General features: G+C 61.3%; 1 protein-coding gene across 4 annotated transcripts in view; it reads right to left on the bottom strand.

The window, feature by feature from the left end:
• Positions 1-2394: 2394 nt before the first annotated feature.
• COL18A1 (collagen type XVIII alpha 1 chain) overlaps positions 2395-10844 on the bottom strand; it is a 97350-nt gene continuing 88900 nt past the window's right edge. For 2 of the 4 annotated variants that reach the window (XM_065942806.1, XM_065942808.1), the window contains 11 exons: positions 10525-10587; positions 8133-8176; positions 7745-7867; positions 7116-7269; positions 6960-7033; positions 6461-6589; positions 5999-6031; positions 4640-4885; positions 4235-4432; positions 3702-3817; positions 2395-2821 (listed from right to left, as the gene is read on the bottom strand). In XM_065942806.1, the coding sequence (XP_065798878.1) occupies positions 2608-2821; positions 3702-3817; positions 4235-4432; positions 4640-4885; positions 5999-6031; positions 6461-6589; positions 6960-7033; positions 7116-7269; positions 7745-7867; positions 8133-8176; positions 10525-10587 (1394 nt within the window). In that variant the 3' untranslated portion in view covers positions 2395-2607. Of the gene's footprint in view, positions 2822-3701; positions 3818-4234; positions 4433-4639; positions 4886-5998; positions 6032-6460; positions 6617-6959; positions 7034-7115; positions 7270-7744; positions 7868-8132; positions 8177-10524; positions 10588-10844 lie in introns of all 4 variants that reach the window. The other 2 variants (XM_065942804.1, XM_065942805.1) reach the window with 2 other exon arrangements.

Genomic DNA, 10844 nt, shown 5'->3' with positions numbered 1-10844 from the left:
CAGGAAGAGGCAGCAGCCAGCACCGGTTCCTCCAGATCCTCGGGGAACCAGCAGGGCTCGAGGGAAGAGGGCTCGCCTCTGCTACTGACCCAGGAGGCAGGGCTCTGCTCCGGGCCCCCATGACCTGCCCCCGGACTCCAGGAGCACCTTCCTGGTGTGGCTGACCCAGTGGCCCGGTCCTCCTGCTCCCCCAACAGCCTCCCACAGTCGCTGGCCCCCTGGTTGGCCTCTGCCACCCCCAGTCCTGAGCTGTTCAGTGCAATGTGCATGCCCGTCAGGGGTCAGGCACCTGCAGCAGCTGTCGGAGGCTGGGTCAGGAGCCAGGGCACAGACTACCTGCATGGCTCTGAGGGGCTTGTGAGGCTGCTGGCTGCCCCCAGTGAGACCTGAGAGAATATGGGTGTGTGGCACCTATGGCCTCCACCAACCGTTACATCCATGTATCTATATCTCACATCTGTGTACACCTATGTGTATTTGTTCACATCTGTGTGCCTCTTATGTCCATGTACACCTGTGCACACCTGTACATATCTTCACGTATATGTATATCCATGCACACCAGTGCTCACCCGTGGCAGCTCTCTATATCCATGCACATCTGAGGATTCAACTGTGGATTGAAAAAAATATATATATTTTTAAATGCAGAAAGTTTCAGAAAGCAAAATAGAATTTACCGTTTTCCAGCCTCTATTATCATGGTGTACATTGTATTTACAACGGTTTCTATAGCATTTTTCTGTAAAGAGCCCGTCTGCAATTCGAGAGACCTGGGTTTGATCCCTGGGTCGGGAGGATTCCCTGGAGAAGGGAATGGCAACCCACTCCAGTATTCTGACCTAGAGAATTCCATGGACTGTATAGTCATGGGGTCGCAGTATTAGGTATTAGAAGTAATCTGAGATAATTTAGAATATGCAGAGAGATGTGCATGGGTTACATGCAAAAATCACACCATTTTACATAAGAATTCCTGAGCAGGTTTTGGTATCTGTAAGGTTGTTGGGACCAATCCCCATGGGGCTGAGGGATGACCATACATCTGAAAACCCTTGTGTATCCATGTGCATCCGTGTATGTCTGTGCACCTATATATACGTGTGCACACCTGTATATACCTGTGCATACCTATGCATATCCATGTATGTTTGCACACCTGCGTATACCCTTTGGCAGGATCGGCCAGCTGGGCAGTCCAAACAAGGACTCGCCTCCTGACAGTGAAAACACAAGTGTCAGTCGTTTAGTCATGTCTGACTGTGTGACCCCCTCGACTGTAGCCCACAAGGCTCCTCTGCCCATGGGATTCTCTAGGCAGGAATAGAGGTCCTGCAGACCAAGCATCCCTGTGAATGGCCGTTTTTATTTGGAGGCTGTTGGGAAGCCACAGACACAGCTCCCAGGACCAGCCCCTCAGTTTACTGTCACAGTGGTCAGACAGCAGGCCCTGGGGCAGCTGGGCTCTGGCCTGCAAATCCCAGCATGGCCATCCCATCAGCTCCCCCAGAGATGCCCGTGTGCACCCCCAAATGTCCTCTCCTTTCCTCCCACAAGGAGGGAGGGCCACACCGTGGGTTTCCCTGGAGACGTGCTGGTGCAGATGGTACTGAGCAGGGACCAGGCAAGCACACATGGCCTTCACCGGTCCGGGGCTGGCCCCACCCCTCCATGTAGCCTTGCCCATCTCAGAGCTGGCTGGGCAGGTGCATGTGGCCATCCCCTTGCCTCCAAGTCTGGCAAAGGTAGACCTGGGTGGGACCTTGGTGCCAAGCTCAACCAGAGGCAGTTCTGGCCAGGACTTGAGGGGGCCTGAATCTGGGCCTAAATGGGACTTGGACATGCTTCTGGGCAGAGCTGGGCTGGAGCCGGAACCAGTGATTCTCGCCCTGGGGAAGGGATGCTAGTGCTGAGCAGGAGGTCCAGGGACCGGGTGCTGGGTTCATGGACCCCTCAAAAAGTACATCTTGGGCTGAGGTCAGGCTCTGTGCCATAGGGGTCGCTTACTGTAGACGATCCCCACCCTCCCGTGGAAGGACTGGCCACACACAGCAGCAGCAGGAGAAAGGGGCCACAGCCGGGAGAGGTGGGGCTGAGAAGCCGGGGTCAGAGGTGGGGCCTCAAGCTTGGAAGCTTCTGTAGGATGGCTGCTGGGAGGAAACGTGGTGAAGTCTCAGCGCCCCCTTGTGGCTTCTCTGTAGATGGCCCGGTGTTGGCAGGACAAGGGTTTCTGGGAAACAGAACAGCTGGGGCCTTTCAAACACCACCCCCCACCCCGCCCCAAGGTACCCAGGAGATCCTGGGAATGCACCTCCCTCGGCAGAAGTTTCCAGAGTTGGCCTCTTGCCAAAACAAGGCCAGAAGGAAGTCTGAGCACCAGGCAGTTTTAAACTTTTTAAAAAATACACTCTTTGGCTTCCTTTTATTTCTTGAGGATTACATGAAACGTGAACCATACAGGCAAGTGTCCCAGCCAGGTCCCCTCCCTGGGGTGCCGGCAGAGGCTCTCTGCCCAGGCTGGGGGCATTCCGCTCCTCCTGCCTGGCGCCTGGCTCCTCTCTGGCACTCTGTTCGTCAGTCCACCTGTCCATGGTGCCCGCAGAGGCCCTACTTGGAGGAGGAGGTCATGAAGCTGTTCTCGATGCAGAGCACGATGAAGGCGTTGTGGCACCCAGCGGCTTTCTGCTCCAGCAGCCGGCCCGCCAGCAGCGAGGAGGCCTGGCCTGTGGCCGCCCTGGTGTCCGTCCGCCACGTCTCGCAGTAGCTCTCGGTCAGCCGGCGCCCGCTGGGGTCTGAGCCGTGCCACACGCTCTTCTGGGGCCTGCAAGATGCAGCAGCTGTCAGTCTCACTGGGCCCGCCTCTCCCAGGCTGTAGCCAGCCCAAGCAGAAGAGGGTGTCTCCCGCTGGTGGAGGGTTGGTGGGGTGTGGGGGCCACTGGGGAGCAAAAACTCGGGTTGCCGGCAGTCAGGCCCACCCAGTCCTGGGGCTTTACCTCCCAGATCACACCCCGTGCTGTTGCTGCTTTGGGGGGCACCGCCTGGTGAGCAGGGCCTAGGGCAACATGGACGGCTGGCCCTTTGGGGGTGGGTAGACCTGGCATCGAGTGGCCATGCCTGATTAAGGCTGCCAGCCTCCTCACTAGGAACCAGGTGTAGCCCCTTGGCTGGTGGAGCCCACAGGGGCCGGGGCACAGCCCTGGCGGTGCTCCCTGATGAAGGCTGGGCCACAGGCTCATGTAACACCCTGAGCCCCCTAAGTGTCCGTGAACAGGAGTCCTCACACCTGCCGGCAGAGCGCGATGGGCATGGGGCCAGCCTGAAGGCCACCCGGTGACTTCTGCAAGCATGTTGGACACACGTATTCTCTGACCCAGAAATTCCACTTTGAGGAATCTACATAAGTAATTCGCTGTGATGTTTATGTGACAGACTGGCGGCCAAAGCCTGTGGCCTCCCAGATCCACTACCCCAGCAGGAGGCGGGGGGCACTTGCTGGGAAAGCAGGCCAGATGAACGTGTTTCAGGTAACACCACAAACAACCACCTTTACTACTCCTCCTGTGATCTTGGATTTTGTGGGTTTTAAGCTGCGAGCATGTGTCAGGACTGAGTCAGCCTGCAGGCTCGGAGCCAGAGCGTCCCCCTTTGCTCAGGACTCTCGATCCAGAGGACCTGAGCCGCTGGCCCACATGGAGACCTACCAGGCGGGATGCTGGAGGACATCTCTGCCGTCAAAGGAGAAGATGCGGGCGCCGGGCTTCAGCTGGCCCTCGGAGCCTGAGAACAAGGCCTCCCAGCTAGGAAATAGCACCTCGTCCTGTGGAGGAGAGGGGGTCAGCCCATGTCTGGTCACCATCCGCCAGGGGCAAGGGCGGCTGGGTGGTCTCAGAAACACTCTCACCCATCCAAGGGGACGTTGACCCCAGGCCTCCTGCCCCACCCCCCAGGAAGGCAGGCACCCATCCCCGGCCCTGGACCCCCGAGCTGGACCAAGTCCACCAGCTTTGGTCCTGAGGGATGTGGGCGCTCAGAGGATAAAACTCGGAGTACCTAGAAAGCACATTGTTCCGTTCGGAGCCCGGTGAAGGGCACTGGTGCGGGGGTGGGACCCACAGCAGAGCATAACGGCCTGAGGGGACCCGGCCACTTCCCCCAGCTGGTGAGGCACCAGCGCCCCTGGCAGACGCGGACAGGAGTCCCCAGAGGTGAGCCCCAAGCAGGGCCGCGCACACACCCTGAGGTTGACGACGGGCAGAGTGGCGCGGTCTGCGCGGCGCACGATGCTATACAGGTCCTGCAGCCGCGAGGACAGGAACGCGCGGAAGGTGCCGGCCAGCCCCGCGGCGCGCGCCTGCTGGAAGCACTGGAAGTCGGCGCCGCGGATGCCTCGCAGGCCGCCGGACTGCGGGCTGTTGAGCGCCACCAGGTGCAGCTGCGGGGGAGCCTCGGGTCAGCGCGGCCGGCCAGGGTCGGCGGTTGGTCTCCGGGCGGGTCCCCGCCCCGCCCCCGCCCCGCCTCCGCATCCTCCCGCCCCGCCTCCGCATCCTCCCCACCCCCGCCCCGGCCTCCCCCCAGCACCCTACCCGCCCTGCCCCGCTGCCCTAGGCTCGGAATCTCCAACGGGCGGGGTGTCACTCACCACCGGCTGGAAGTCGTGGTGGGTGTGGGAGGGCGAGGCCGTGGGGGGCACCGGCCGGAGGTGTGCGTAGGCGCCGTGGTGAGGGGCGCCGGGGTAGGGCTGGGGGTGCGGCAGGCGCGGGGGGTTGGCCAGGATGTCGTCCGCACGCCAGGCCCGCGCTGTCGGGTGGGGGGCCTCCCGGCGCGGGTAGGGATTACCCTCATGCAGCTGCACCAGGGGGGGCTGCAAGACGGCCACCTCGTTGTCCTGCAGGGGGAGAGGCGGACAGCGCGTGGGGCCGGGCCTGCTGCGCCCTCGTGGGCCCCGTGGTGAGGCCTGCGGGGCGGGGTAGGCGGGGCGTGAGGGAGCCTGTGTGGGTCTGCTGCCTGCCAGGGCGGTCCTGCTGCCCGGCCCTGCGCGCCCTTCATCTGCACCCGGCTGTGTTCTTGGGCGGCCGGGGCTGGACTGGATGGAGGTGGTGAGCTGGGGGCTGTGGCCCAGACATGGGGGCGCCTAGCCTGTCCGGGGGAGCCAGCCTGCTGATATCTCAGTCAGTCAGGTAGCCCTCTGCCCAAGCCTCCAGCCCTCACCCTCAGAAGCCAGCTTCTCCCCTGGCCCAGGGAGGGACCACCCTGACCCCACAGCCTCCCTGCCCTCCCACCACAGCAGGGGAGGCACCAACAGCCCCTCAGAGTGGGACCTGGACGCCCAAATCCTAGCGCGCCCCTCCCTCTTCCCGACTCTGCCCTTCCCCACAGCACCCAAGCCTCTGACGCCTGTCCACTGGTACCTGGTGGTGATCTCTAATGCAGTCGTACTGGTCTAAGCACCTCACGTGTCCACATGAGACGTGCCTATCTACGTTACCATGGTATTGCCCATCGCCGACTACTTTAGTGCCCGTCTCCCTGAACAGTGTCACCTGCAGCCAGGGGCTGTGCCCGCTTAGGCGCAGCTGTCCCCTGGAACAGCGCCCAGCAACTGGGAGGGAGGGGCGCAGCTGGGTGCTGAGTGGGAGAAGGGACTCCCAAGCCCTTGCCCGGGCAGACAACCCCACACAGAACCCCACGCCCGCAACCTAGGATGAAGCCCACTCCTGAACCGTTTGAGAAACCATGACTTCTACTCAAAGGAGCTGCCGTTGGGTGACACAGCCCCTACCCAGGGAAACTGAACTATCCAACCCCCCCCCCCCGCCTCTCCACCTCCCCCCACTTGCACCCCTGAAAGGTCTGTCCCTGTGCTGGCCCCTGAGGACGAGGGCAGACAGACCAGAACTCAAAGGAGCCTCTCTCCTGAGAGGGCAATGAGTGTGGTCTGAGCACCCAGCTAAAGCCCTCCAGCCCTGAGCTGATTGTGGGAAGAAGGGGTGCTCCTTACCGTCCCATGGGGGAGGGGCACATGGGCCTCCAGCTAGAAGAAAACAGGGGGTCACCTCAGGACCTCTGACCCAGCCAGCACCACTCACCCAGGCCACCCCACCCCTGAGTGGAAGCCGGCATGGCTGCGTACTCGTGCCCCCCCACCACGCCCCCCTCCCCTGCCCCATGCCTGGCACACGGTAAGGACATCTGTCAGTTTAAAAAGGAACAGCAACTTGTCTAAGAACCTAAAACTGCTACAAAACAGCTTCTAATAAAAGATGGAGAGAGGCGAGCAAGGATGGGGGATAACTGGCCGTCAATGCCCAGACCCAAGGGGACCCCACCTGGCTAGTCTGGCACCCTCACTCAGGCCTCACCAGGCCTCAACACCAAGCCTCCACCTCCCATCACCCCAGAGCGAGGCAGTAAGCCCCCTCCCCAACATGCCATGTGCAAGGAGAGCGCGTCCAGGACTCACCAGAACCTTCCGGAAGCCATTCCGGACCCGGACATACAGCTCCTCCCTGTCGGCCACGTAGATGAGCCAACCCTCTGGCACTTGCAGCACCTGCTCCACCAGCATCTGGTACGTGGCCCAGACCCTCACCTGCTGGAAGCCCAGCCCAGTGGATCCCTGCGGAGGGGCCTCAGGGCTCACGGGGGGGTGGGGGGTGGGGGGGTGCTGGGATGTCTGAAGACCTAGGTCGCCTCTCCTCCCCAGGCTGGCCCCAGGAGCACTGTGGGGAGAGGGCAGCCCCCAAGGCCCTGGGCCCCACGGCCTCTGCACGGCTGAGGGACCTTCTCAGTGGCTCCCATCCGCCCCTGCCCATCTCTGACCCCAGCCGCACCTGGGCCCCCACTTCTGCTTTGGAAACCATGTCTCGGGGCCCTCGGTGCTGGGGTCCCCTGACAGTCTCTAAAGGGAAGGGCAACCGGGCAGTGAGGGTCCCATAGGTCAGGAGCAGGGTGGTGCTTACCCCTGAAGAAGTGCCCATGGATCCAGGGGGCCCTGGGGGCCCAGGTGGGCCTGGTGGGCCAGGAACACTGATGGCTACAAGAGAGAAGCCAGAGGTAGGAACACTGGTCCTGCCTGGAGGGGGCTGGAGCCCAGGACCACTCCCCATCCTACTTACTCTGCCTGTAGGGGCCAGGAAAGGAAGGGGGCCCTGGGGGCCCTGGGGGTCCAGGGGGCCCAGGAGGCCCCTGGCGTCCCTCGTAGCCAATGCCAGGGGGTCCCTGAGGTCCCGGAGGGCCGGGCTGGCCACGGATGCTCTCTCCCTTGGGGCCCTGGGGGAAGACAGAACACGGGGCCTTATCACCTTGTCCCCAGGCCGGGGACATGCAAGCCTGAGGGACTGGGTTGCATCTGCCACGGGCCCATGGTCCCCGAACCGCTGTCCACTCCCTGTTCCCATCCTGTGCGCCCTCTGCTGGGAGGGGACCCCGGGATGCAGGCGAGGGCAGCCCCACAGAGAGGCACAGCCCCAGGGCCCCCGGATGCTTTCAGGACAGAGGGTCTCCCTGAGGGGATTCGGCAGAGGACAGCACCAGCAGGAGAGGAGGTGCCCCCAGGTCAGGGCCTGATTGGGAGGGTGGCCACTGTGCGCCCGCCAGGCCTGACTCATGGGTGCCCCCTGCGTGGTTACCCCCACTGGGGCAAAGGACCAAGGTGGGTGCTTAGGGCCCAGCCCACAAGGGGGACCTCGCTCAGCTCCAGCCTCCTGTGTGTGGGCACCTGTGGGCGACCTGGGGCCCCACTCACCGGAATCCCTGGGTAGCCAGGTGGGCCGGGGGGACCAGGCACACTGGAACCGAAGAATCCTCCGCCCCCGGGCTCACCTCTTTCTCCTTTCTGCCCAGCGGCCCCTCGGTCCCCCTTCTCCCCCTGTGGATGGAAATGCTTGTGGGCGACAGTCCGGCTCTTGGTGGCCGCCAGCGTGGAGAGGGGTGGGCGCAGAGACCCCAGGCCCAGGTGAGGCAGCCAGAGGCTTTGCAGCCCAGGCCTGGCCAGCCCTCAGGACGGGGCTCAGTCTCCCACCTCCCACTGTGCCCACCAAGTTCCCGAAGAATGGAGCCAGGGGTGGCAGGTCCTGCGTGCCCTCTGGGGCCCCGTGGCGGGGGGCAGTGTGAGGGTGAGGGGTGTTACCCACCTTCATCTCGGCACCCAGCTGGAGGAGGTCGAACGGGAACTGCCCTACAGAGGGGTTTGGGGGGGGTGCTTGGTGAGAGGCGGGCTTCCTCCCTTACCCCCCGGCTCCCAAATGTACCTACATTTTCTCTTTCTAGAACTTCTGTATTTCTGTGCAGAGATCTCCTGCATATTTTGTTATATTTATTCCCAATTACTCGATACTTTTTGGTGTTTTTGTTCAGTTTTATTGCTGACACACAGCACTGTGGATGCAACGGACTGATGTTTACTGTGAAATGACCACCACGGGATGTTCAGTTAACAACCACCCTCTCTCTCTCTCTCACACACACAGGCAAAAGCGTGGTCATCCATGCTGTGGTTGTGCATGGTATGGTATCTTCCACGCCAACTCCTGGTTGCTCCCTTGAGGGCAGACACGCCGCAGGGACTGGCCGTGCCTGGGGGACCCAGTGCCGGTGGGGGGGCTGCTGTCACGGCTGTGCGGCTTCTCCACCCGTGGACTGACCTGGCCTCTCGTCTGCCGCCTCCCGCACTTATACGTCCCCACCTCTGATGAGTGATTGTGTGTTTTCCCTTTCAGATCTGTTGCTTTTTGCTTTCTGTATCTTGAAGTTATGTTGTTAGGGGCACAGAAATTTAGAATTGCTGTGCTTTCCTGGTGGATTTACCCCTTGATTATTATAAACTTTAAAAAAAAAATTTCAGGAGTGTTTCCTGCCCTAAGATAACTTGTCTGACTTCTTGCAAGCATGCACAGGCGTGCGCACACACCCATGGCTCCCTTCTCACCAGACCACGACCCACTTTCCCCTCAGCTCTCATGTCCTTGCATTTGGGGGTGTCTCTTGTAAGCAGCATAGTTTTGTTTTTGTCCTGTTGACGACATTTGTCCTTAAACAGGAGAGGACCCACTCTCTGAATGTACGCGCCGATGGATCTGGGTTGACTCCATCTTCCGTGTTTTCTGTGCCTCCACTGCTCCAGGCACCTCTCCTCTCCGGCTGACTCTGGGTTGAGTGTTTCCTATGCTTCTCTACCTTCCTGCTCCATCATCAGGGGCATGTTCCTTCTGTTCTTGGTTGGTCCTGAGGTGTGCCCACCGGGGGGCTCGTGTCCTGAGCTGGCCTCACTGCCCACTTCCTCTTCCTCTAGAAGGATGTCTTCACCGGATGCAGAATTCTAGTGAGCGTGTTAGTCCCTCAGTCATGTCCAACTCTTTGCAACCCCATGAACTGTAGCCCACCACACTCTTCTGTCTGTGTAATTCTCCAGGCGAGAATACTGGAGTGGGTAGCCATTCCCTTCTCCAGGGGATCTTCCCGACCCAGGGATTGAACCCAGATCTTTGAATTCTAGGTGAGCCACTAATTTCTTCCAGTCTTGAAACCTTTGCACCCTCTGGCTCCTCCTGTCCTCGTGAGGGATCAGCTGTGGGTCCTGTGGGCTCTCTCCGTGAACATGACCTTGAACCTTTCCCTGGTTTGGAAGCTCAGCCATGACGCATTCAAATGCTCTCCTGCACCCCGCCTGCCCCTTGCCTGACTCGCATGTCCTCACCCCACACGTCTGACCTCCCTCGGCTTGTCCAACTTCCCAGCACGTCGGCCGGGCTCCATGCTGACCCCTCCCCTCGTAATCTGTGTCCCAGCTGCTGAAATCACACAGAATCTTCACATCCAGAGGCTGTGGTTTTCAGCCAGACAATTAAACCCTACTCTCGTCCACGGCTCCACTCTGTGCTGGCATCGCCTCCCCTCCGTGTCCAGGCATCATCATTACCGTTAAGTCCAAGCTTGGAAACTCCTGTCCACGTTGCCCACTTCTTCCTCAAGAAACCCAGGCCCTCGACGAGCTCACCTTCCTCAAGAGTAAGGTTAACTTCTGCTTTGGACAGCTTGAAGGGCAAACTTGAGCTTGCCCCTCCCCCAGAGCCCTGCCCTCGGTCACCCTTTGGCTGGCAGTGCCCAGGGGTCCAGCTGTCCCAGCTTTTGACCACCCTGCTCCCAGCGCCTACTTGATCTGATTTCACCCACCTGAAGAAGCAGGACTCAGCTGGGGATTCCTGCCCTCTCAGGGGACGTTGAGATGCTGGGGCTTCACCCCCTTGGAGGACCCGAGCCGACAAGGCTCCTGCAGTGCCCTAGGGATGCTGGGTCTCCCTGGGAGGCTCACATGGGGGCCCAGCCCCGCTCCTCATAGAGTAGGTGCGGTGACACCCTGCCTGGCCATCACCTCAGCCCTGAGATCCTTTCCCCCAGCCCTGCCCCAAAGCTGTGCAGGAAACCAGGCATCCCATCAGGGCCCCTGAGTCTGGGAGAGACCCCTCCCTCCTCCAGGAGGCGGGCGGGCGCCCACACACGCAGCCCCCCAGCTCAGAGCACTCTCACCTGGTGGTCCAGGCGGGCCCACGTCTCCTTTGTCACCCTTGGGTCCAGAAGGCCCCTGATGCCCTGGAGAGACAGCGCCCCCAGTGCCCGTTACTGAACGTGTACAGAGGCTGCAAGGACACCCCCTGCCCACATGCGGCCTGACCCTGGGGGCGCCATGGGCACTGCAGGCCCGGGCCAGGGAGGGGGCAGCGCGTCAACCCAGGGACCCTCGGAGCAAGAGCTCATGAGCAGCCAGTGCGTGGTGGTCACAGCCCAGGGGCCGCAGTCTCTGCTCCCAGAGGCCACGTCGCCGTTGCTGGGAGGGACTGGGGTGAGGA

This window comes from Muntiacus reevesi, chromosome 8 (genome assembly GCF_963930625.1).
Source record: "Muntiacus reevesi chromosome 8, mMunRee1.1, whole genome shotgun sequence".
Taxonomy (NCBI): Eukaryota; Metazoa; Chordata; class Mammalia; order Artiodactyla; family Cervidae; genus Muntiacus; species Muntiacus reevesi.
Note: the sequence above shows the minus strand (reverse complement) of the source record. Positions and strands in the feature narration are given on the sequence as shown.